Source organism: Dendrobates tinctorius, unplaced genomic scaffold (genome assembly GCF_039654945.1).
Source record: "Dendrobates tinctorius isolate UK_male_01 unplaced genomic scaffold, ASM3965494v1 ptg000117l, whole genome shotgun sequence".
Lineage (NCBI taxonomy): Eukaryota > Metazoa > Chordata > Amphibia > Anura > Dendrobatidae > Dendrobates > Dendrobates tinctorius.
In genome coordinates this window covers 6,576,742-6,601,486 of record NW_027361785.1, presented here as the reverse complement: position 1 = coordinate 6,601,486, position 24,745 = coordinate 6,576,742, and the positions used below count along the sequence as shown (strand labels likewise).

The following is a 24,745-nucleotide window of genomic DNA, read 5'->3' as shown; positions in this document are numbered from 1 at the left end:
AAAAAAATAAGTGAATACACAATTTACCTTTGGAACCAAAAGCAAACTCCCCATTTTTTGAAGCCAAATCAGCAAATGAAATTCCTGATCCAGAACTTATGCTGAAGGAGAAGTTGATATCTGGCAAAACAGCATACACAAGAAATGGTTTTTAAAATATCACAGCACAAAAACACAGCAGTACGAAAACTATGAAAACTAGATTCCAGTTAAAAAAGAGGGAACACTCAAATATAAGACCGGTTTTCAAGTTAGGCATCTTTTGAACTTTATGAGTGTATATCAAGACACGTCTAGGTGTCACACAGCTTAGCTCCATGAATCCACATATGCGACAATGCCTGTGTACGTTATGCTTACTCTATGGTGGTTGTCAAAAATAAAAATTGTTCTTTAATAAGTAATGGCCATTACAGGACTTCATCACGCCAAGCACACCCTACATACCTGTCGTGGTAGAATCTGGCTTGACCACTTCAGTTTTGGTTGATAAGTCGACAGGTTCTGGTGCAGACGTTACTTGCTTTTCTTTTACCACAGATGAAGTAAGAGAAGGAGTAGCAGTCCCAGTACCTTCCTCAGATTGCCTGGATTCCTACATAAATAATCTTTTTTTAATACAATTTTCTAAGAGTACAAATTCTATTATCCAGATAGAAGACTGCAGTTAGACGAAATAGAGACATTTTGCACACAGCACAGAGTCCAGCTGTTCAATTCTTCTGCAACGTAGAGGCTTAAGTAGCATGGAAACCAAAATCGAATAATGCCCATTAAATTAGCTCTGATGACAATGGGATTTTTGCCGTATATCAACCATTCTGAATTTCTAGCATAATCATGGCACTCTGTTGAGAAACGGTAGAGGTTCTGCTTACTAAGCCTGGCTACATCGGTATTGCTGTATAACACTCCATGCTCTAGAAAGGAGATTTCTGACTGAAAAGCAGATTGGAGGCGCATACACAACTTGAGAATCGGGCAATTAAACAATGGAATACTGATACTATAGAGTAAGGAAGGCTTTCGAAGGTAGTCCTCATACAACGCACAATGGTGCCACAACATCGTTATCTGCACATGCAGGTTGTAGGAGGACATCAGCACCATCCTTGGAAAAGGGTTTTTTCCACAAAAGTTAATTTTAAAGTGGATTTTAATTGATAGCTCATGGAATAATAATAATTTCCACATGATGTGTTTAACCCCTTAACGCCCAGGGGTATTTTTGGTTTTGCATTTTCATTTTTTGCTCCCCTTCTTCCCAGAGCCATAATTTTTTTATTTTTTGGTTAAAATGGGCGTGAGGGCTTGTTTTTTGTGGGACGAATTGTAGTTTTGATTGGTTTTACCATGTTGTGGAACAGAAAATGGGAAAAAAAATTCCAAGTGTTGTGAAATTGAAAAAAAAAAGTACAATCCACACTTGTTTTTTGTTTGGCTTCTTTAGTAGTTTCAATAAATGCTAAAACTGACCTGCCATTATGATTTTCCAGGTCATTATGAGTTCATAGACCCCAAACATGCATAGGTTCTTTTTTATCTAAGTCGTGAAAAAAATTCCAAAGTTTGTATATAATAAAAAAAATAAAAAAAAGTTGCCATTTTCCGAGACCCGTAAAGTCTCCATTTTTCGGGATCTGGGGCTGGATGAGGGCTTATTTTTTGCGTGCCAAGTTGACGTTTTTATTAATACCATTTTGGTGCAGATATGTTCTTTAGATCGCCCGTTATTGCAATGTTGCTGCGACCAAAAGAACCTGATTCTGGAGTTTCGATTTTTTTCTTGCTACACTGTTTTCTGATTTGATTAATTTTTTTTTCATATTGATAGAATCGGGAGATTTTTAACAAGGCAGTACCAAATATGTGTATATTTGATTTTTTTTTTCATTGTTTTATTTTGAATGGGGTGAAAGGGGGGGTGATTTGAACGTTTACATTTTTTTTTTTTTTTACTTTTTGCATGCTTTAATAGTCTCCATGGGAGACTAGAAGATGCACTTGTCCGATCTCCTCTGACACATAGAGGAGGGCTGCAGCCCGGCTCTATGTATCATAAATGCTCACTTGCTATGAGCGCCGACCACCAGGCGGCGCTCATAGTGATCCAGCAATGATAACCACTGGTGTTTTCTCCTGATCCCGGGTTGTCATGTCAACTTGTTGGCAATCCCGCGGTCATGTGACACAGGCGCCAATGGGAGGAGGAAAGGACGTGCTTCCTGCGCATGCATGTTAAATGCCGCTGTCACAGTTTAACAGCGGCATATAACATGGTAACAGCCGCGGGCGGCTGTTCCGGGCACATCTCAGCTGATCACACATCAGCTGTCATGTCCCGGAAAAGGTGCGGGCTTAAGGGGTTAAATAAAATGTTCCTGTGTTGAGATAATCTTATAAATGCGCTCCTTCTGTGTACTGTGTAATGGCCCTGTCTGACCGTACAGGAACATGGTCTGATTGTACCACAGGTCCTGGGCAGGGGAGGAAGCAAGAGAGAGAATACAGACAGGACAGCAGGGGTTCGCAGCTGATTATTTTCGTGAGGTAAAACATTTCCCTGACTTTTTTAAAACGTCTTACCTCAACAAAATAATTATTTTCAATCCCATGGTGTACTGTCTGTATACTATCTTTTGCTTCTTCCCCTGCCCAGGAGCTGTGGTATGATCAGACCATGTCCCTGTACGGTCAGACACAGCCATTACACAGTACATACAGGGGCACATTTATAAGATTATCTCAGCACAGGAACATTTTATTTAAACACCTCCAATTGTGAAATTATTATTCCAAAATCTATTGATTAAAATAAACTTTGCTAGTGGGAAAACCCCCTTTAAGTAAAAAGGCTGTTCAGAAAAATTTGGGAATCTACCCCCTTACAGACCCTCACAGAATAAAATTAACAGCTTCCTCTATTGTGATAACTGATCTATCAAGTAATCTGTGAGCAATAAGTGAAGGTGATTGGGCTTAGTTCTAATTAAAGCTCCCTCCTTCGCACAAATATTCACAGTCCAATTAGGGACCACGATGTATGGACTTGTCCACTGATCTCCCGACCAAATCTTAACAGCCTCATGGGTGATCTGTCCTCAGAATGTGAAGGTCTGCCTTGTGAAAATAGCTAAAAGAGCTTTAATTAGATCTGTGAGCAGTCACCTTCACTACTGCTCAACAGATTACTTGGTTGATCAGTTGTCACAATAGAAGATGCTTTTAAATGTATCCAGAAGGGTCAGCAAGAGGCAGAATCGCAAATATTTGAGCATATTTATGTCAGAAGACCTTTGTCGTGTCCATACTTCGCGGTACACCCAACGAGAAAGTCGGATGTGTGAGGCCAGAGTTGAACATTTCTTCCAAAAAGAGCTTTGATAAAAAGGTCTTTAAAAATAAAACCGCTCCAATAAAGATATTTTTTTTATTTTTGGTTATGGTTTTTAAGTCAGGATTACAAAGGTTAGAAAAAGCAACACTCTAGTCCAGGCACCAAACCCAAGTAAATTTTGGTCCCAGGACCAGAGGGTCACTTTATTAATTGGGATGTGGCCTACGCTACAGTCCTTGTTGGTCATAAACCATGTAAAAATGCTGCTCATGTCAGTGATGAACAAGGCAAAGAAAAGAACTTCATTACTGGTTCTCAGAGAAGTGCAAAATGTGAATACTAGCAGCATTTGCAGAATAATTACGACAGGCGATTACTAAATAAAAAGGAACAGACACCTAATGTTAACAAGTCTTCAGTCAGTGTAAGACTTTAGGGCACCTTTGGGGCCTGCATTGCCAGTAGGCTCATATGTTATGGAATAAGCACACTATTCTGTCTGCCCAATAGAGGCCCACAAGTAACATTCCACATATTGCTAGCAACAGTGACGCGTCTATGCACATAAGCCTAAGCCTGGTGGCACCTGACTTAGGACTTCGGCTGACAGGCAGGTAGGAAGCAAAGTAGACTAGCTGCTTTTAAGGCCAGGTTTCCATTAAATAAGGACCTTCGTTATGGGTCTTACAATCATCTTAGTTGACCAATTACATTATAAAAGTCACACTGAGTTTGATGAATCTAAGTTAGCTCTACTAGTTCCTTAGAGTAGTGGTGGTAAACAACTAGTGTTTTCTTGTTGTCTGCATTGCATTTGCAGAGAGGAATATGTTAGGTCATCAAGAGGGTATTTTAACGGTATTAAAAGTGCATTTTAATACTATATGTAATCTATTACTTATATATAATTGTTTAGATTATAATATGCACCTGGAACTTAGAATATAGATCAGCAAGGTAGTCAAGAGGACAAAAACATACAGCAGGTAGAAAACAGCAGATACAGAGAAAGGACAATAGGCAAGGGAATAAAACTCTTTATTCACAGATATGCAAGGAGGGTGATAGCATTTTGACATTACAAGAAAGTCGTATTTATAAAAAGCAAAAAGTAACCCAAGCCACCTTACAGATTGATCAGCTAATTATTTGCATGTGTTTTGGTCTGTCCGTAACCACCAAGACATATGAAGAAGAGTAGTTACAGAAAAAGCAAAGAAAATAGAAAATAATAGTTATATAACTATGGTCCCAGTACTTCCCTAACACCTTGTATTGGATGATGTTACAGCTAGGAGAGACACTGACACCGGGTCAGACAAAGAAGAGAACACTACTGCATATTGTGAATGTCATGATCAAAACATTGGTGGTAAAGGAACAAGAGCAGGATAAATAACACATAAAGGCTATAAAATTTTGTGCATTTTCACCAACTGTAATTTACAAAGTTTATTTTCCCCCAATTTTCTGCTGTGTAAACTGGATGCGATATCTGATATATAGTCGGTTACGTCTTGTAGTCTGAAACCCAAGGCAATTTATATATTTAATAGTCACCAGACTGTCTAGTCTACAACAGAGAAGTGTGATTAAAATATGGTATTTTAATGAGTTTACTTGATGCATTTTCATTGGCACTTAAGACAGAACTGTACTTTCAACGAACTTTGTATAGATCAATACAACAGGCAATTAAAAGAAACATATTTCTGTATTAAATCAGCTCCCTTGCCGACTTTTTGGACAATTCTTTACACCCCCCAGCTCATTATCCTCTACGGAGAGGGGAAGAGTGAGAGGCAGGGAAGGCAACCTACAGAAAAAAATGGCGCAGAGCTCTATATCAAGAGGTCAATTCAGATGCAGACAGTCGAGCCCTGCTGTGTAATGCCCTCCATGTGCCTGCATCTCATCTCTGGGAGCTAAGATGTGAGGAAGTACAGGAGCCCCCCACACCCATTTATGGAAAACTTACTGAAGTCTCCTCCCTCAACTCGCAGTGGATTGTAAGTTACAGATAGAGCACGCAAATCGCTAAACTGGGGAGAAGGCAGTATATGGTACATAATGGGCAGAAATGGTGTCGTTCCTCATGTACAGGCATGGCAGCTTATTCTCATTAGTTACTTGAAAATAAAGTTACATTTTAAAGGGAATCAGTCAGGTCCCCCAGCATTCATATATGTATTAACTACTAAATTCCCTGCGTACCCAGCCCTCCAGCATTCATATATGTATTAACTACTAAATTCCCTGAGTACCCAGCCCTTTATAATGTTAGTCACTTAAATACATTGTTTAAACACAGTATAACTCTGTTTTTCTCATGCCAATTATGACTGACTAGTCGATGAGGAGTCATTTTCCCCAGTTGTCCCTCTTTGCAGGTTATCACACCCCTGTGGGCATGACAGCATGATTTGCAAGTGTCGGCGTCATCGCCAGCTGTATGCAGAGCTCGCTCATGCACGCGGCTCTTTTCTCCAGCGCCATTGCCCCCCTGTAGCCGGGTGTACGCTCCCTGGCTTCAGAGGCGCACCGCACATTACTAGGAGTGCAGAAGAAGGCTCACGTACATCTGCACTTTCCGCCATGAGCCGTGTGTGCCTCTTTGCCAGGAAGTGTACACCTGGCTCCAGAAGGGCAATGGCGCTGGCGAATAGAGCCCTGCTATGAGATTTGCATACAGATGGCAATGACGCCAACTCTTGAAAACCATGTGATCACGCCCATAGGGGAATGATAACATGCTGTGACGGCTGATTAGTCTGGGGAAACCAATGCCCCATTGACTAGTCAAACACCTAATTAGTATAAGAAAAAAGGTTAGTAATACTTTTTTATACATGGATTTAAGTGACTGACATGGGCTAGTTAGGCAGGGAATTTAGCAAGCAAGTTGCAGGGGACTGGTGAGGAGGTTATTACCACTTTTGCTATTTTCTAGGCGACTTGGAAAACTCATTTAAATGATGACAAAAAAGATAATTGTTGCCAATGCAAACGCCGTAACTACCAAGTGTGGACACTGGACATAAATTAGACAGGCACACTGTAGGGCAATATCTGCAAACCACCTCACTGCGAGGCTTCATGCTCAGTGATCCCCTTACAAAGCGGTTTCCTTTTTATATAGAACTTCTAGTCTCTCTAAAAAAATATACAGCACTTTAATTTTACAGGAAAATAATACCTATTACTTAAGGGGGTTTTACACATAGCAATATCGGTATAATGTCACCGATTTTGTGACGTAGCAGCGATATTGCTAGCGACATCGCTATGTCTGATACTTGCCTCCGACTGGCTCCCCTGCTGTCCATCGCTGATCGCGCAAGATCAGCCGACTCCATTTCTCGTCGGGCGCTTCCTGCTGGCGCCGACGAGTGACGTGTGGAGGCGGGCGGGAGGACGTCAGGATCGCCGCGTCTGAAAGGTAAGTATCGTCCAATGTATCGCTGCTGCATCGCTGTGAGATCTTCCTGTGTGGCAGCTCACTAGCGACCATTTAGCGATGCACCAGCGATCCTGACCGGGTCGTATCATGGTCGGGATCGCTGGTGCATCGCTAAATGTAAAAGGGCCTTTAGGAATGTATGCCTATACAACCATCTGATAAATACACTGCAATTATCTGTACAAATAACTGAGGTAACCCGTTGTATCCATTACAACAATCGCAGCAGCTTAACGGAAAAAACAATACTGTGTCTGGCTCAGAGACACAATGGTAAACAGCCGTCATTGTCTTTTTTAGGACTGACCTTGTCAAAAGATTCTCCCTGCTATACTATTCAACCTCAAAACCCTAAAAACTACACTTTCTTGGATAATTGTACAGTAGGAAATGCAAGAAAAAAAAAACCATAGGCATAATGGATGTCAGCCTAGCAGGATTTATAGACCACTGGTCAGATTATACAGTCAGCACTACAGCAATTGATGCCAACCATCAAAACATCCAATAAACCGGATCCCAACAGCAATACTAGACGACACGAGACTTACAGAGGTACCAAAGCACAGACAACATTCATACACACAACACGTAATACAGCAGCAAAAGCAACACTATCACCAACACATCTGAGCCAAAAGTGACGAAATTGGATGCAAAACAGCCAAGAGGAAGGCTGCCAATATGTTAGACTGCATCTGTTAGCAGGCTTTTGCTATTTAGAGTATGCTCACATGTTGCATTTCTTCCTGTGCGTTTTTGCAATGTTAAAAAAAAACAAAACAAAAAAAAAAAAACAGCATTTTACAGTCCCAGCAAACTAATAAGATTTCTAACATCTCAGGATGCCTATTTTTTCCTTGCAGATTTGAAGCAGTTTCACATCTGCTCCATGTAAATTTCAGTGCTTTTTTCCATTCACACAAATGAATGAGGAGTAACACAGCAAAACATGGATTTTTGTGAGTACTCACCGTAAAATCCTTTTCTCCGAGACGCTCATTGGGGGACACAGAGACTGTGGGTGTGTGCTTCTGCCGTCTGGAGGCCGACACTAAGTGTACAAAAAAAGAGTTAGCTCCTCCTCCGCCGCATACACCCTCGCCCCTAGGCCGGGCGTAACTCAGTTTAGTGCATAAGCAGTAGGAGAACGCGCCTTAAACTCAGGCAAGAAACTATATGTCTGAAAAAGGGGGCCACCCTAAACCTTGTACAAGGATTTGTAAAACTCAAAATAAGTAAATGCCAACTGGCTGATAGGGTGGGTGCTGTGTCCCCCAATGAGCGTCTCGGAGAAAAGGATTTTACGGTGAGTACTCACAAAAATCCATGTTTCTCCTTCGTCTCATTGGGGGACACAGAGACTGTGGGACGTCCTAAAGCAGTCCTCTGGGCGGGATCTTAGCTCACCCAATCCCTGCTAATTTGCGCCCCTGATTAGAGGTGCGCAACTGCTGCCTGGAGAATCTTTCTTCCCAGGCTTGCATCCGAGGATGCCTGGGTATGTACGTTATAATGTTTGACAAACGTATGTAAACTGGACCAGGTAGCTGCTTTGCATACCTGCTCCGCTGAAGCCTGGTGTCGTAGTGCCCATGAGGCACCCACTGCCCGTGCCGAGTGAGCCTTGATCCCTGCCGGAACCGGCGTGCCACTGATTTGATAAGCTTCTTGGACCGTCAGGCGAACCCATCTGGCCAAAGTCGCTCTGGACGCAGCGAGCCCCTTCCGCCGTCCCTCTGGAACCACGAATAGAGCGTCTGTCTGGCGGAATGGCGCCGTCCTTGTCACATACCTCCTAAGAGCTCTTACCAGATCCAGGGTGTGCAAAGCCTTCTCTACCCTGTGCACCGGTGCCGGGCAAAACGAGGGTAAGACGATGTCTTCGTTGATATGAAATGCAGACACAACCTTCGGCAAGAAGGGGGGAGCTGGCCTTAAAACTACCTTATCCTTATAAAAGGTTAGGAACGGTGGTTTACAAGATAAGGCCGCCAATTCCGAAACCCGCCTAATAGACGTTATGGCTACTAGAAAAACGACCTTTCTGGACAGGTAAGGTAAGGAGACCTCTTGCAATGGTTCGAAAGGGGCCTCCTGAAGGGCTCTGAGCACCAAGTTCAGGTCCCATGATTCCGTCGGCGCCTTATAGGGGGGTACTAAATGTGTGACCCCCTGCATAAACGTCCTAACCTGCCAGACGGAAGCGACTTTTCGTTGGAAAAGTACCGACAGGGCCGAGATTTGCGTTCTGAGGGAACTCGGGGCCAACCCTGCGTCCAGCCCTGCCTGTAGAAAAGCCAGTACGTTGGGGATCGAAAAAACCAGAGGAGCCACTTCACGATCCCTACACCAACGGAAGAAAACTTCCCAAGTTCGATGATACACCCTCGCCGAGGAAGGCTTTCGGGCACTCACCATCGTGGCCGCCACATCGCGTCTGAATCCTGCCTGTGTTAACAGCCAAGATTCAATGGCCACGCCGTCAAACACAGGGCCCCTAAGTTCGGATGGCAGATCGGCCCTTGGGACAGTAAGTCCGGCCGATCTGGAAGACGCCAGGGTACGTCCACCACTAGTTGGACCAGATCTGCGTACCAGGCCCGCCGGGGCCAGTCTGGGGCCAGCAGAATTGCTGGAACCTTCTCTCTCCTTATTTTCCTGATAACTCTTGGAAGCAGCGGCAGCGGGGGGAACAAGTACGGGAGACGAAACTGGCTCCACGGGAGCACCAGCGCGTCTGCTGCGATTGCCTGCGGATCGAGGGATCGAGCGACAAACCTTAGTACTTTGGCATTCTCTCTGGATGCCATAAGGTCCACGTCTGGTGTCCCCCACCGTTGGCAGATCTGCTGAAAGATCTCGGGGTGCAGGGACCATTCCCCTGCCGCGACCCCCTGTCGGCTGAGAAAATCTGCCGCCCAGTTTTCGACTCCTGGAATGTGCACCGCTGAAATTACCACGCGGTTCTTCTCCGCCCAACGTAGTACCAGTCCGACCTCGCGCATGGCTGCCTGGCTGCGCGTGCCCCCTTGATGGTTGACATATGCTACTGCTGTAGCATTGTCCGTCTGGATGCGCACCGGCCGGTGTCTCAGGAAACACTGGAAATGTTGTAGGGCCAATCGTATTGCCCGTATCTCCAGAATGTTGATCGGGAGAACTATCTCCTGAACGGACCACCGCCCCTGGGCTATGTGACTCTGGAAAACTGCTCCCCAACCTTGCAGGCTTGCATCGGTCGTCACCACCAACCATTGTTCCGGGGGAAAGGGTTTCCCCTGGACCAGAGACGAGTCGCGAGTCCACCACCGGAGTGAACCCCGTACCAGCGGAGACAACTTGCACCGATGACTGAGAGACAGCAGCCTCCGGTCCCATGCTGTCAAGAGCGCATGCTGAAGCGGACGGAGATGGAACTGGGCAAACGGGATTGCTTCTATCGCCGCCACCATTCTGCCCAAAACACTCATGCCATACCGGATGGATCTGGAGCCCGGCTGTAGAAGGTTCCGTATCCCTTGCTTGATTTTTTGCGCCTTGTCCTGAGGGAGGATCACCAGCCCCCGGGAGGTGTCGAAAATCATGCCCAGGAACACGATTTTTTGGGCTGGAACCAAAGACGACTTGCTCCAATTGATCAGCCAGCCCAGACGGGCCAGGGTATCCAGAGTAATACTGACATTGTCCTGGCACTCCTGAAACGACGGCCCCTTTACCAAAAGGTCGTCCAGGTAAGGTAACACCGTTATGCCCCGTGCATGCAGGATGGCCATAACCACCGCCATTATCTTTGTAAAGATTCTGGGGGCAGTGGCCAGACCGAAGGGCAGAGCCAGGAATTGGAAGTGACGTCCTCCGATCGCAAATCGCAGGAACCTCTGGTGTGGGGGGAATATCGGAATATGCAGATATGCATCCTGCACATCGATTGAGGCCAGGAATTCCCCTGGATCCATGGCTGCAATGACCGAGCGGAGGGATTCCATCCGGAATCGCCTGACCCTGATGAATCTGTTTAGGATCTTTAAATCCAGAACCGGCCTCACAGTCCCGTCTTTTTTGGGGACCGAAAAAAGATTGGAGTAAAACCCCTGCGACTCTTCGCCCTGCGGCACTGGGGCGATGACCCCTTTGTGCTGTAGCGATGTTACAGCCTGTAACAAACTCTCCGCCTGCGAATCTGTTTTGGAAAGTCGCGAACGGAAGAATCGCTGAGGTGGCCGTCCGACAAACTATCTTGTACCCGGACGATACAAGTTCTGCCACCCAAGTGTCGCGTGTCACTGCGACCCAAACGTGGCTGAACCTTAGTAGGCGTCCGCCCACTCTGTCGTCCGTAGGTACGGAGTGCCTCCAGTCATTTAGCTGGAGGCTTTTGGGGCTTGGCCCCCTTCGCTCTGGGTAAATGGCCTCGGCCTCTACCCAGCGGATTGGCCCTGTAAGAGACTTGTTTTTCCCTACTCTGGCCATCGTTTGCGGAGGAGTACGCCCTGGCCGAAGTCCCCCCCCAGGGGCTACGAAAGGGTCGAAAACACCTTTGCGTTTGCCTGAATGCCGGGCAACTTCTCTGCTGCGGAAGGAAACTACTTTTCCCCCCTGTGGCTTCTGAGATAAGCCTATCCAGCTTCTCACCGAACAGTCGATTGCCCTGAAACGGCAATGAGGTTAAGGATTTTTTAGAGATAGAATCCGCTTTCCACAGTCTCAGCCATAATGCACGCCTAATGGCGATCGCATTCGCCGCCGCCACCGCCGAGCACTCGGCCGCGTCCAGTGAGGCGCTGACAAGATAATCACTTGCTCCTGACATCTGATTTGCCACCTCTAAGACCTCCGCGGGGAGATCCCTGTCCTGGAGGGCCTTATACAGAGCGTCCCCCCACGAAACCATGGCCTTAGCCACCCAAGTCGCCGCAAAGGAGGGGGCCAGAGCCGACCCTGCTGCCTCATATACCGAGCGGGCAAGCCCGTCCATGAGGCGATCAGTTGGGTCCTTTATAGAGGAAACACTGGGTATCGACAATAGCGATCTTGATGCTAAACGTGATACCGGAGGGTCCACTACTGGCGACTCTACCCAAGCCTTATGGAGCTCAGGAGGAAACGGATACTTTGCCTGCAGCGCTTTTTGCATTGCAAAACGCTTATCCGGGTGATCTCTATGTTTCTGGACTAGCTCCTCAAACTCCGGATGCGTGGCAAATCTTCTATGTGGTCGCCTGGATTTCTTAAAAGAGACCTTGTGACCTGAGGCTGTGGGCACATCGTCCTCGATCTCTAATGTCTGGTTGACTGCCTCAATGAGACTGTCCACCGAATCCTGGAACCCCAGACTTTCTAGATTCCAGGCCTCTTCCTCCTCTCCTTCATCCTGATCGCTCCCAGAGCTCAGTGACGGGGAACGGGAAGGGAAAAAAAAAAAAAAAAAAAAATCTAGTCTGGAACTCCAGACTGCGTGTGCCTCCATCAGACACTAAGCAAAAACTGAGTTACGCCCGGCCTAGGGGCGAGGGTGTATGCGGCGGAGGAGGAGCTAACTTTTTTTGTACACTTAGTGTCGGCCTCCAGACGGCAGAAGCACACACCCACAGTCTCTGTGTCCCCCAATGAGACGAAGGAGAAAAATGTATGCCGCTTATTCCAGACTTTTCTGCTGCAAACGCTGAACATGTGCACATACCCTTGATCTGAGAGCGACATAACCTAAAGGCAAAGAGCAGCATGCATGCCAGAGGGGGCACTCAGAGCCCCCTGTGGGCACACATGCTGTCGCCCCAGCACTACAGAGCCCATTCACTCCAGCATCTACCCCCGTTGCCAGGTCGCGTCTAGACTGGAGCTGCTGCTGCGATGTCACACGAAGGAGCGGGCCTCCTCCGGTCCAGAGCAGACCCAATACCGGAAAGCAGCGTTGTGCTGTGGGGACTGTACACTAAATGAGGCATTATGGAGCAATGCTCTTTTTATACATAGGACTGCGTGTGAGTGATCGGAGGCAGTTCTTTGGGGGCACAGATAAGTGGATGTTCTTACATAGAAGGGTTGCACAGGGAAGGGGCTGCTGCTACTTGTATGGTGCTGCATATTTGGGCTGAACAGGGAAGGGGGTAATGTTCTGTGCGCAGGGCTGCATAGGGAGAGAGCGAATGTGTGAGTGGAGCTGCGTGCTAAGGGCTATGCAGGAACGGGGGTGTTTTTATTCACATAGGGCAGTGTAGTAAAGAAGGACATTACATGCTGGGGGGCTGATGTGACATATGGGGAAGGGTGATATATGTGGGGGGGGGCTGCGTGGGGAAGAGTTAGGGTTACTCGAGTTGGAAAGGGGGTGATAATCACATAAGGCAGCATGGGGCTGTGTGCTGGGTGGCCGATGCTACATGCATATATTATGGGGCTGAGTGGGATAGGGGGATGTTCCTCACGTGGGGCTGTGTGGCAAAGCGTGTGATATTCCTCACATGGGGTTGTGTGCTAAGGGGATGATATTATACGTGCGGGGAAGAAGGTGACATGCGTGGGAAAGGGATAGGGTTACTTATGTGGGGATGTGAAGCTGTGTGCTAAAGGGGGGCTGCGTGGGAAGGGGGTGATGTTACACGTGTGGTGCAGAGTGCTAAGAGGGGGCTGTGTTAAGATGTTAATGTACGAGTTGTTTTTTCTTAACTAAAACCCAGATATTAAGGTTAAATTGCTGTGTTGGCGCTGAGATAAATAAGTGGGTTTTGGCACTCTGTCTCTAAACATTTCGCTGTCACTGGCATAGAGCCTGATTCTAGGGATGTGTCACTTGCTCAGCAGCTTCCTGTAGCTTCAATACAGTCAGTATTTTATCAGTAGATTATCACTGCAGGAATCTGTGTAACCCAGGCCCACCAATGATTTCCAGCTTGCTGACCATGTATAGTATACAAATGAAGCCACCATTCAGGGGGTGTGGGAGGGTTATACACAGCTCAGCATTCTGAGCACCGCTACATCTATAGCAGAGAAAACAGGGATTCTATCAAAACTGCACCAGTAAGTGATATATCCCTGTAATCAAGCTCTCTGCATCATGCAGCGCTCAGATTCCATAGCAAAAACCTGCTGACAGATTTCCTTTGATCTGAAGTAGTCTTAGTGCTTAGTATACATCTTTTTCAGGGTATATACACAACTGTGGCACAAAGTAGTAGGAGACACTTAACTTGAACACACAGCATGTAGTACAATTTTGTACAGTTATGTCAGCCACATTTACATAAAGGTTCTGCAAGAAACCGGAATATTACCGTGTAACAAGTGAAGATATGCTCACTTCTAGAGGTAATAACAACAAGTTTAGCATATCTCCGGAGAACTCCTTAAGCAAGCTACATAAAGCCAGCACACACCAACGCCTGACACCTGAACGCAAGTGCTCACTGCCAAGAAGCATTGTGCTTACTTCAGACTCCATTACTTTCCTTACTGCGGAGTCGTAATCTTCAGAATTCTCTTTATCATCATCTGTGTCACTGCTCACCCCACAGAAAAACGTTGGAGGCAGTTTCAAGTGTTCAGCCTTCGCTTTCTCCTTAGGAGTGGGCATCTTCTCCCAAACAATCACACACTCTTTCTCAGGGTCTGTGGGGGGCTCTTCAGTGCTGTCTGAAAGGGAAACAAACATGGTAGATCACAGTGAAGTCTACTAGTGACATCTACTAGCGACATGCGTATTTTCCATTTAGATCATTAAACTGGTATTCCACAAAGGACACTTGTCACCTATCCACAGGATTAGCGTGTGATTGTGGGGAACCCCATTGCTCAATAGAATGGGGGTCCTGTACAACAGTGGTGGAGATGTTCAAATGGAGTTTTTCATGGTCATGAGGGGAGAATACATTTGTCCTATGGATAGTGCAGGTGGTGTCCTTTGTGGGAACACTTAGCCTCACAGGTAATACATGCATATATTCCCATTCAAATCAATAGGAAAACTATGAATTTTGGAACAGAATGTGGATTAATGGGGCCAAGTTGAAAAGAGATTAGAAGCAATACTATACAAACCCCATGGACAGGTGTGGTACTGCTTATAATATAAAGCAACCATGTAGCCTAATCCTGTACAATTATTAAAGGGAATCTGTCACCAGGTTTTTGCTACCCTATCTGAGCAGCATAATGTTGAACAGAGATCCGGATTCTAGTGATGTCACACTCACTGAGCTGTTTGATATAATTTTGATAAAATCGGTTTTCTACCAATTCTCTAAATGCTGAGCTCTGTATTATCCCACCCACATCAACAATTGGCAGCTTTCTGTGTACACTGTGCATAGGCAGAAAGCTGTCAATCAAGCGAAGGTGACAGGGTTATACAGAGCTCATAAATATGGAGGACTAAATGGCAGCAGGTTTACTAGCTCTGTAACCTCCTGCAGATAAAACTGATTTTACAGAAACTACAGTAAGCAGGACAGTAAGTAACTCATCGCTGGAATCAGGGTCTCTGTGTCTACATTGTGCTGCTCTCAGATTAAGTGTCATATCCCTTATAAGGAACTGACAGTTCCTTACAGGGAATTTAATTACATATTTCCAGTAACTGACAGTTACATATTCTTAGTGTCAGGTTATGGATAATATAATCTCTGTTGAATAGTTAACACCATTTTACGTTTAGCTATTTGAATGTTCTTCATTAGCAACCAGTTTAATGAAAAAAAAATGACTTTGGAAGGATCACAATTTACAGTTCAATTGTAAAGTGATTAGTCCCAAAATGATATCTTGATTGGGGAAATAATCAATATTTTACAATACGAATGCTTGAGAATACCTGCTGCTGCAGGTCGGGTTTTGTCTCTCTTATTTTCCTGGTAAAGTTGACCTTGTAGTTTCTTGACAGCAGACTCAAAGTCCTCATCTGTAAAAAGGCAACAAAGCAGGACGTTCCATGAAATAACTGCTAATAACGTACTACTTATTGAATTAGTTTACTTGCAAAAGTATAAATCGTGCATTGTGAGTGTATGTATCTATCATGCACGCTGATAGCAAGCATCATGTTGTCAGACTGACATTAAGCAGGTTTTAAATACTTTTTCTCTCACTTGTAACCTATTCCGACAACTTTGATTTTATTTATATTGTCAAATAGAAAAATAAATGAAATTATAATCAAGTTTAAAAAAAGCAACAACTACACATTTTCATGTGTTAAACCCCTTAACAATGCCAAATATAAACATCTGTCAAGGAGGGGATCAGGGCGTCAAGAGTGGGCTCAGGAGCTGACCCAGCTCGTAATGTTGGATGCGTTATAGTCAACATCCGTGTCCAATAACGGTTACTGGACCTAGCTCTAACCGCTGCTGACAAAACTCAGACTGGCAATAAGGTCACAGACAGACCCTTGCGTCTGTTCCGAGCACCTATTCACCACTGCAATGCAATTGTAGGATGCTGAGGAGTTGCCATGAAAGTGGAGGGTCCGCTGACGGCCACAGTCACTGCAGTCTTCTGTACTCTTGTACAGCCCAGCCACAAGCAGCGTAGTGTTGCAGAATAAATGCAATCAAATCACAGATTCAAATCAATAAAGTTGAAAAATGGAAAATAAAAGAAAACCCTAATAATGTAAGTGACAGGGCCAATTTTTTTTTTTTTTTTAAATATGACGTGTCACTTTATGTAGTGATAACTCTGGAATAATCAACATATCGCAGTGATTTTGAGACTTTTTCGTGACACATTGCACTTTATGATAATGGTAAATTTAGGTCGATATCTTTTTTCTTTATTCATAAAAATATAAAAAAAAATTTAAAAATTTGCAATTTTCAAACTTTTAATGATTATCCCTTTAATCCAGATAGTCACATCACACAAAAACATTAATGACATTTCCCTTGTGCCTGATTTACATCAGCACCATTTGTAAAATGTTCTTTTATTTTGTTAGCATTTTTGGAGGTTTAATAATGTAGCAGTAATTTTTCATTTTTTTAAGGAATGTACAAAACTCTTTCTTTTAGGGACCTATTCAGGTTTGAAGTGACTTTGGAAGTCCTACATATTGGAAACCCCCAAAAGTCAGACCATTTTAAAAACCGGACCCCTCAACGTATTCAAAAATGCTGTCAAGTATTTTATTAACCCTTTAGGTGCGTCTCAGGAATTAGTGCAAAGTGACATAGGAGGAATGAAAAAGTTTATTTTTAACATCTAAATTTTCATAACTTTTTAACAGGCCGCTATATCCAGCAGACGCTAGGGCCGTTATTTGGCCATGAATTGCCATGGCAAACATCAGGACCGCACAATCATAATCTCAGAATGCCAATGGAGTTAAAGAGGGAGGCCCTACACTGTTAGGGTACCGTTACACCTAGCGACTCACCAGCGATCCCGAGCAGCGATATGACGCGGTCAGGATCGCTGGTGAATCGCTGGGTGGTCGCTAGTGAGCTGCCACTCAGGCAGATCTCACGAGCGACATCGCAGGGGACGGGGATCGCTACTTACCTGTCAGACGCGGCGATCCTGCGTCCTCCCGCCCGGCTCCACGCGTCGCTCGTCTTCACAGCAGGAAGCGCCGCAGGAAGTGGCCGACGAGAAATGGTCCAGCAGCTTCTCGCGCGATCAGCGATAACCAGCGGGGGAGCCGGTCGGAGGTAAGTATCACATGCAGCGATATCGCTAGCAATATCGCTGTAACGTCACAAAATCGGTGACTTTACAGCGATATTGCTAGCGATATCGCAGTGTGTAACGGGGGCTTTAACCATTTAAATGCTGTAGTCACTATTTACAATATAATTAAGGGGTTAAACAACCATGGTCGGTGTCAACCCTGATTGTGGCTGATGCAGCAAGTTGTTAGCTATAGTGTGCAGCTGCAGGACTGTCACCCGTTGGAGTATGCTAGTCTCTTAAATTGCAGGTCAGTAAAAAGAAGTATTGGTGGTCATTAGGGGGTTAAATCATCCATTTTTGCCCTACTGAAAAATAATGAATTTAAAAAAATAAATAAGAAGTCCTATTTGGTATTGCTATGCCCAGAAAATTCCAATTGATCAAAATCCAAGATTGTTTAACCTGTATAGTAAACACTGGAAAGAAATACATAAATAACGCCAAAACTGACATTGTCACTATACCTCCCACTAAAAATTCAATAAAGAGCGCTCAAATGTATTCCATAATGGTGTCATTAAAAATTACAGCGCCGTATGCAAAAAAAAAAAAAAAAACAAGCTCTTCATCAATAGAAAAGTAAAGATACAGGTCTTTGAAAATGACAAAACACAATTTTTAAAAATAAACACTTCAGATTCTATTTAAGCTACAAAAGTCATTTAAGGCTTCTTTTAACACTTGCCGTGTTTTTGCTGGCCATTTTTGCGGCCCTAATGCATTTCTATGGAGCCGCAAAAACGGCCTGCAAAAATTAGTAGGAAGGCCGTGCTCGGTATGGCCGTATTTGCGGCCGTGAAAAAATATCGAGCTTGCTCAATATTTTTCACTGCTTACGGACACGGCTGCAATGCATTTCAATAGTACAGCAAAAACAATGCTAAGTTGTCTTTGCTGTACAGCGTATTTGCGGATCACCGTATTTTCCCCGGCTATTTGTTATAACAGGGAAAAACGGCGATCCGAGAAGGTTTTTTGCGGCCCGTTTTTGTGGAATACCGTGAAAATCACGGCAATACGGCACGCAAAAAACACGGCAAGTGTAAAAGCAGCCTAACACTATACATGGGAGAGATTCATTTTTAACTCAAAATGACCCACGTAAAATCTAAATCCAAATGAAATTAAGTGAACAGTGGCTTTAAAAACTTGTTCTGGAAAACACAAGCTTTTATACGGCTCTGTTGACGGAAAATTGACAATATGCCTGGTTGAAAAAAGGGGAGGAAAAAAATGAAAGGGCGAAAAAACCAAAAATTGGCTATATCCTTAAGGCTAAGTGCACACGTTGCAGAAAATTTCTGCTCAAAAACCTAAATCCCTTCCCAGAAAACACACCTATTTTTCCACGGCAGTTTTTGCGCATTTTTTGCGCGGTTTTGATGCGTTTTTTTCCGCAGCGGTTTCAAACCGCATGGAAGAAGCCTAAACCGCATGGAAGAAGCCTAAACCACGGAAAAATCCGCAAAATTAATGTGCATGCCGCGTTTTTTACCGCGATACGTTTTTTTCACGGTAAAAAACGCATCAATGTGCACAAAAAGTGCAAAATGCATACAAATGACTGGGAAGCTTATTTTTAGCGGTTTTATAGCGGTTTTATAGTGAAAACCGGGTTAAAAACCGTGAAAAAAAAACGCTGTGTCTGAACACAGTCTAAGGGTTTAACCTATTCAACAAGGGGCAATTTTCCATTTTGGGTTTTTCCTCCCCTTCTTCCAAGAGCCATAACTTTTTTCTTTTTCCAGCCATATAGCCGGATGAGAGCTTGTTTTTTGTGAGATGAGTTGTACTTTTGAATTACAAATCATTCTGCCACAAAGTACTAGGAAAATGGGGAAAAAATTCCAAGTACCATATATACTCGAGTATAAGCTGACAGAGTATAAGCAGAGACCCCTAATTTTGCCACAAAAAGCTGGGAAAACTTATTGACTCGAGTATAAGCTGAGGGTGGGAAATGCAGCAGCTACTGGTAAATTTTAAAAATAAAAATAGATACTAATAAAAGTAAAATGGTGGCCCCATAAGATGCTCCATATAATGCTGCACAAAGGTTAATGGTGACCCCCTATAAAATGCTCCCTATTAAAATACACCCCATATAATGCTGCAGAAAGGTTAATGGTGGCCCCATAACATGCTCCATACTAATATATGCCCCATATAATGCTGCACAAAGGTTAATGGTGGCCCCATAATATGCTTCATATTAATACATTCCCCATATAATGCTGCACAAAGGTTAATGGTGGCACCATAATATGCTCCATATTAATATATGCACCATATAATGCTGCTGCGACTTAAAAAAAAAAAAAAATAATGACATGCTCATCTCTCATCACTGACCGCTGCTCCTCTGCATCGCCGGCTCTCTGCAGTGACTGTTCAGGCAGTGACTGTTCAGGCAGAGGGCGCACACTAATCACGTCATCGCACCCTCTGACCTGAACGTCACAGCCAGAGGACCCGGGAGACTGAGCACGGCGGTGGAACAGGGACAGGTGAATATGGCATGGCTCACCCTCCCCCAGTGCTACTCACCCTCCTGGCGTCTGCATATCAGGCTCTGCTACATCTCAGTCCCAGCGTCTGCATCTCTCTTCCTGTCTTCCTCCTGTGCGGTCACATGGTACTGCTCATTAAAGTCATGAATGTGCTCTCCACCCCTATGGGAGTGGAGATGCGTCCATATTCATTACTTTAATGAGCGGTGTCACATGACCGCACAGGAAGAGAGATGCAGACGCCGGGACTGAGATGTAGCAGAGACTGATATACAGACGCCAGGAGGGCGAATATGATGTCTCCTGCTCACCGCCAGCTTCCTTCTGTATGACTCGTGTATAAGCCAAGAGGATCTTTTTCAGCCCAAAAAGGGGCTGAAAAACTCTGCTTATACACGAGTATATACGGTACAGTGAAATAAAGTGCAATTCGACAATTGTTTTCGGGGGGGTTTTTTTATTTACTATATTCACTATATGGTAAAACTGACCTGGCAATATTATTCTCCAGGTCAGTACAAGCACGCAGATACCAAACATGTATATTTTTTGTTTATTTAAGTGGTGAAAAAAAAAAAATTCAGAAATTTGTCCAAAAAATAATACATTTCTTTTGTCGCCATTTTAAAAGACCCATAACTTTCTTTTTTTCGGGATCTAGGGCTGTATGAGGGCTGATTTTGTGTGCCCTCAGCTGATATTTTTACTGATACTATTTTTTGGGTAAATATAATGTTTTGATTGCCATTTTATGAATCCAGCTAAAACGTGAAGGAGCTAATGGACTTAAGTTTACAAGTCTCTACTCACATAGTCAGACAGCTTCAGCTTGTACTAAGCAGTATGAGATCTCAGCAGGAGGCACACAACATGGGCGTAGATAGAGATCAAATATTGAGAAAGGAATGATCACTCTGACAAGGATTTTCAAAGAACATACACGAGTCTCACCAGGTTTATGTCATTATGTATATCAATCTGGTGACAACCAGTGTATTCAGAAACGTTGCAAAGCTTATGGACATAAAAATGTAAAATGCATTACTGACATGGCATTACCAAAAAGTGAAAGTAATTACCGTCTACATCATTCTCGTCACTGACATATCCGGGTTTATTCTTGTAGCAGAAGAAGGTTGGCGGGAGGAGAAGCTCTTCTGCTAGTGCTCGTTGCTCTGTTGTCGGAGTTAGCTCATACACAATCGAGACATCCGAGGAGCTGTCACACCCAAGATCACTGTTACTCTTGGCTATCGGGAAAAAAAAACAAATCAATGATTAAGGTATTAATACAAATGAAAGCATTCGCTTTTAGTCAAAGGCGCAGCGGGTAGGATTAAATACAGCTAACAATATGATGTTAAGAATTATCATAGGCAACACAAAGATTAGTTAGATCACAGGGCCGATCCTGCAGACTAAAGGCAAGAAACTGAAAAATTCTGGAATGATCTGAGGTGTAGAGGGAGGAAAACCAAACAGGAAGTCCAGTATAAGAGTAATGTGATCGACAATGCACACAATCCAGCACAACCTCTTTATGGCACCTCAAGATTAGTGTATTCGCTTTTGCATACTACAGCTAATGGTGCCACAGCTTCATCTGCAAAACAAGTCAATGCTTTATAGGCTTGAAGTACAATAAAGAGTCTTTAAGACACCAGACAGTGCTCTAACTAATGGAGGCTGCTGCATTTAGTCAGTGTGCCAGGAATGAAGTGTCTGGCAAGCAGTAACAAGAGCAAGCTGGCTAGCTGCTTTTATACACAGCACAGTAACACTAAAGGCCCCCCATACACATTAGATGGCTGTTCAGAAGCGAACGATCAACAGCCATTTTGGACAACTCCCCTCATACACAGCACTTGCTCATGCATTCTCTAGGAAAAAGCTGCTGGCTTTTTCCTACAATCTGGCAGGAATACGGCCGCGTCTCGCATGTTAATAACCGGCACTCAGGAGTGTGCGGCCACATAGCAATACGTGTAGCCGCATGCTCTGCTCTTGAGTGCCGGCAGCAGTCCCGGGTATTAACATGCGAGATGCGGCCGTATTCCTCGCATGTGTGTTCCCGGCCTAAAGTTGATGTCGGTGGGTTCGGCCACCATTTCTCTACTGTGCATGGGATCCTTAAGTGTAATAGATACAAAGTTCTTCATTAACAGCTAAACATTTCGCACACAGCTCTGTCGCATTGTATAGAGAAATCTGAGTAAAAGGAAAATACCTTTATTTAGTGAATGTGACTTTTTTCATATTTACATTTTTTTTTTAAATATCATAATTTTTTTTCAGTTGATAATGCAGTAAAACTTTTCTATGATGGCACTCCTCCCTCCAAACCTGATTTTCTGCTACAGATTTTCAGTTTCACGAGCATTTTTTTTCCTTCTTTCAACAATCTGGTGTTTTCGTTTCAAGGAGACATCAGTTTATTCATACAAAATGAACTAGTGCAGGACCCCTGAATCTAAGGCGTTTCTGCGGTTCACCCCAATGATCAATTCTGTACCCTTGTTTAAGCTATAAATACAGAAACGAAAACTGGGAATTTCGTTCCATCACTACCTCTCACATTTTCATTTGAATCTTTAAAAAACAAAACCCTAAAAAGCTTGTGTTTCGGTCTATGCATCTTAATTTTTACATTTCCCTTTGTGTGTGGTTTTTACATAACTTCTAGGCAGCAGAGTTTTAGTGATTTTTTTCCATTTAGATCTGTTCTTCACTTTTTAAATTCATTTTTCCCCATTCTTTCTTCTTTTAATTAAAGTACCTAATAAATAGAACAAGAGATTCATGCTGAAAGATCCATGAGCAACTTGAATCAGATACTAGTTGGGTTATTGCAGCCGGATATATTTTACTCCAACGCTGTCGCTCTTCATATAAATTATGTGAAAATCCAGTCAAGGACCATGGGACTAGTCCAAGCTGCCTTATCACGGTGGCTTCTACCCACCCTGATCACCTTTAAGTACAGGTATCTCCATATGCACACACACAGGAAGAAACCTATCAAGGGAAGCATGATGGGGAGAATCTGCCAAGGACTGACCTATATGATTAGTCACTTGTTCCCAGGCTTTTTCACAGTAAGTTTTAGATTAAAATATGAATGCCTGCTATAATGCTTATACTGACAGATTTGTGCTGCATTAATCTCTATTCAATTTCCCTTTAATCCGTCTTTCCCTTTTCAAATCTCTTAGATTAGAGAATCTATCCTGCATGCAGAAGACTCATCGTTCTTTGCAGTCGGTACCGCAGAGCCTGCGCTGCACTCGGTGCTCAATCATTTTAGAATTTAAGTTAAATTTACTGCTCTAACCCACATATGGTACCTTAAATGTTAACTGTGTATATTACTCTACCCATACTCTGTTCTACCAAAGATCCTAGTCTAACTTCCTCCAGAAATCTCTCTATATAGACTTCAAAATTTTTATGTGCTGCCCCAGGTCTCTGGAATGCTCTACCTAAAATAACCAAATCAACCTACTTGCGAAAGTGGCATTAAACACCAGTAGTTTTAAGTCGACATTAAAACCTGCTTCTCCTTACGTGTCCTATTATTCCTTACCACCTCTTCCCCACACTTCTTGCACCCTAATTGTCATATCTATGCACCACATAAATAGTGGCTGAAAGACTCTTTTTTCTAATATATAAAAATAATAGCTAAACAATTATACAAATCAAGCACAATAATCTCCCTTGTCATCCCAATTTCAGCACTTTTAAGCTCTTGTGAACAGGACTCTCAAACCTCTTGTCTGAACTGTTACCTAGTCCCACTGATCTATGTAACGAATTGCAAAATATGCTTGTGCTAATAAAAGGATTTTTTTTTTTTTTTTTACTATTAAAGGGGTTCTCCACTGCTCAGACAAGCCCCCTCAAGTAAAATACTGACAGCTATACTCACCTCTTGTGCCAATGCAGTTCCAGCGATGTTGACACTGGCTCTCCCAGGGCTTACATGATATTATGTCATGGGATCCCTTCAGCCAATTAGCGCTGGTTTGACTCACCTCATATTGTCAATCACATGCATAGGAGAGGAGAGAGCTGCGGCTCCTTTCTCATTTCCTCTGGATATCTTGATTTGTCCAAAGGAGAGAAGACTGAAGCCAAGGCTGATTGGTCACTTGGACCACGTGGAAAAGTCACAAGCCCCGGGAGTCAGTGTCGACACCGCTGGAAAGTCAAGGACACCAGACTGGAGTATAGGTGAAATTATTTTATTGGCAGGAATCATAGGATTGAGAATGGGTAGTTTGAGTAGTGGACAAACCGTTAAAGTTATAATAATGTAAAAGTGCCTTAGCTGCCTCTATGCCTGCAGAACAAAGCTTTAGATATTATGGTAGCTACAGATTAATTAGTCCTATAAAATACACGTTACATTTTGTTAGAGACAGAACTACCTTCATGTTAGTATACAGGCACAAAGACAGCTAACGCAGGTATATAATTATTTGTTATTACAATAATGACCCTTTAACTTCTCAAACACATGCCAGCCTGAGGACATGGGGGACTTGAAATATCAAAATATGGAGAGGACTATTATACTTCCCTGGTAAAAACAAACAAAAAAAAAAGCAACTTCTAGATTTTTGTAACAGACCACACAAACAGATTTTTTTTGCGCAGTTCAAGATGAGCAAGCATCTGTCATCAGAGAAGTTAATGGGCTAGTATGCATGCACCCACTAAATCAACCAGATTCACATATATATATATATATATATATATATAAAA

At 43.7% G+C, this 24,745-nt stretch overlaps 1 protein-coding gene across 2 annotated transcripts in view; it reads right to left on the bottom strand.

The window, feature by feature from the left end:
* Positions 1-24,745, bottom strand: part of LOC141101413 (E3 SUMO-protein ligase RanBP2-like) — a 197,446-nt gene that overhangs the window by 10,643 nt on the left and 162,058 nt on the right. The window contains exons 21-25 of one of the 2 annotated variants that reach the window (XM_073590495.1): positions 21,058-21,228; positions 15,610-15,696; positions 14,308-14,432; positions 448-595; positions 28-120 (exon numbers count right to left, since the gene is read on the bottom strand). In XM_073590495.1, the coding sequence (XP_073446596.1) occupies positions 28-120; positions 448-595; positions 14,308-14,432; positions 15,610-15,696; positions 21,058-21,228 (624 nt within the window). Of the gene's footprint in view, positions 1-27; positions 121-447; positions 596-14,229; positions 14,433-15,609; positions 15,697-21,057; positions 21,229-24,745 lie in introns of both variants that reach the window. The other variant, XM_073590494.1, reaches the window with a different exon arrangement.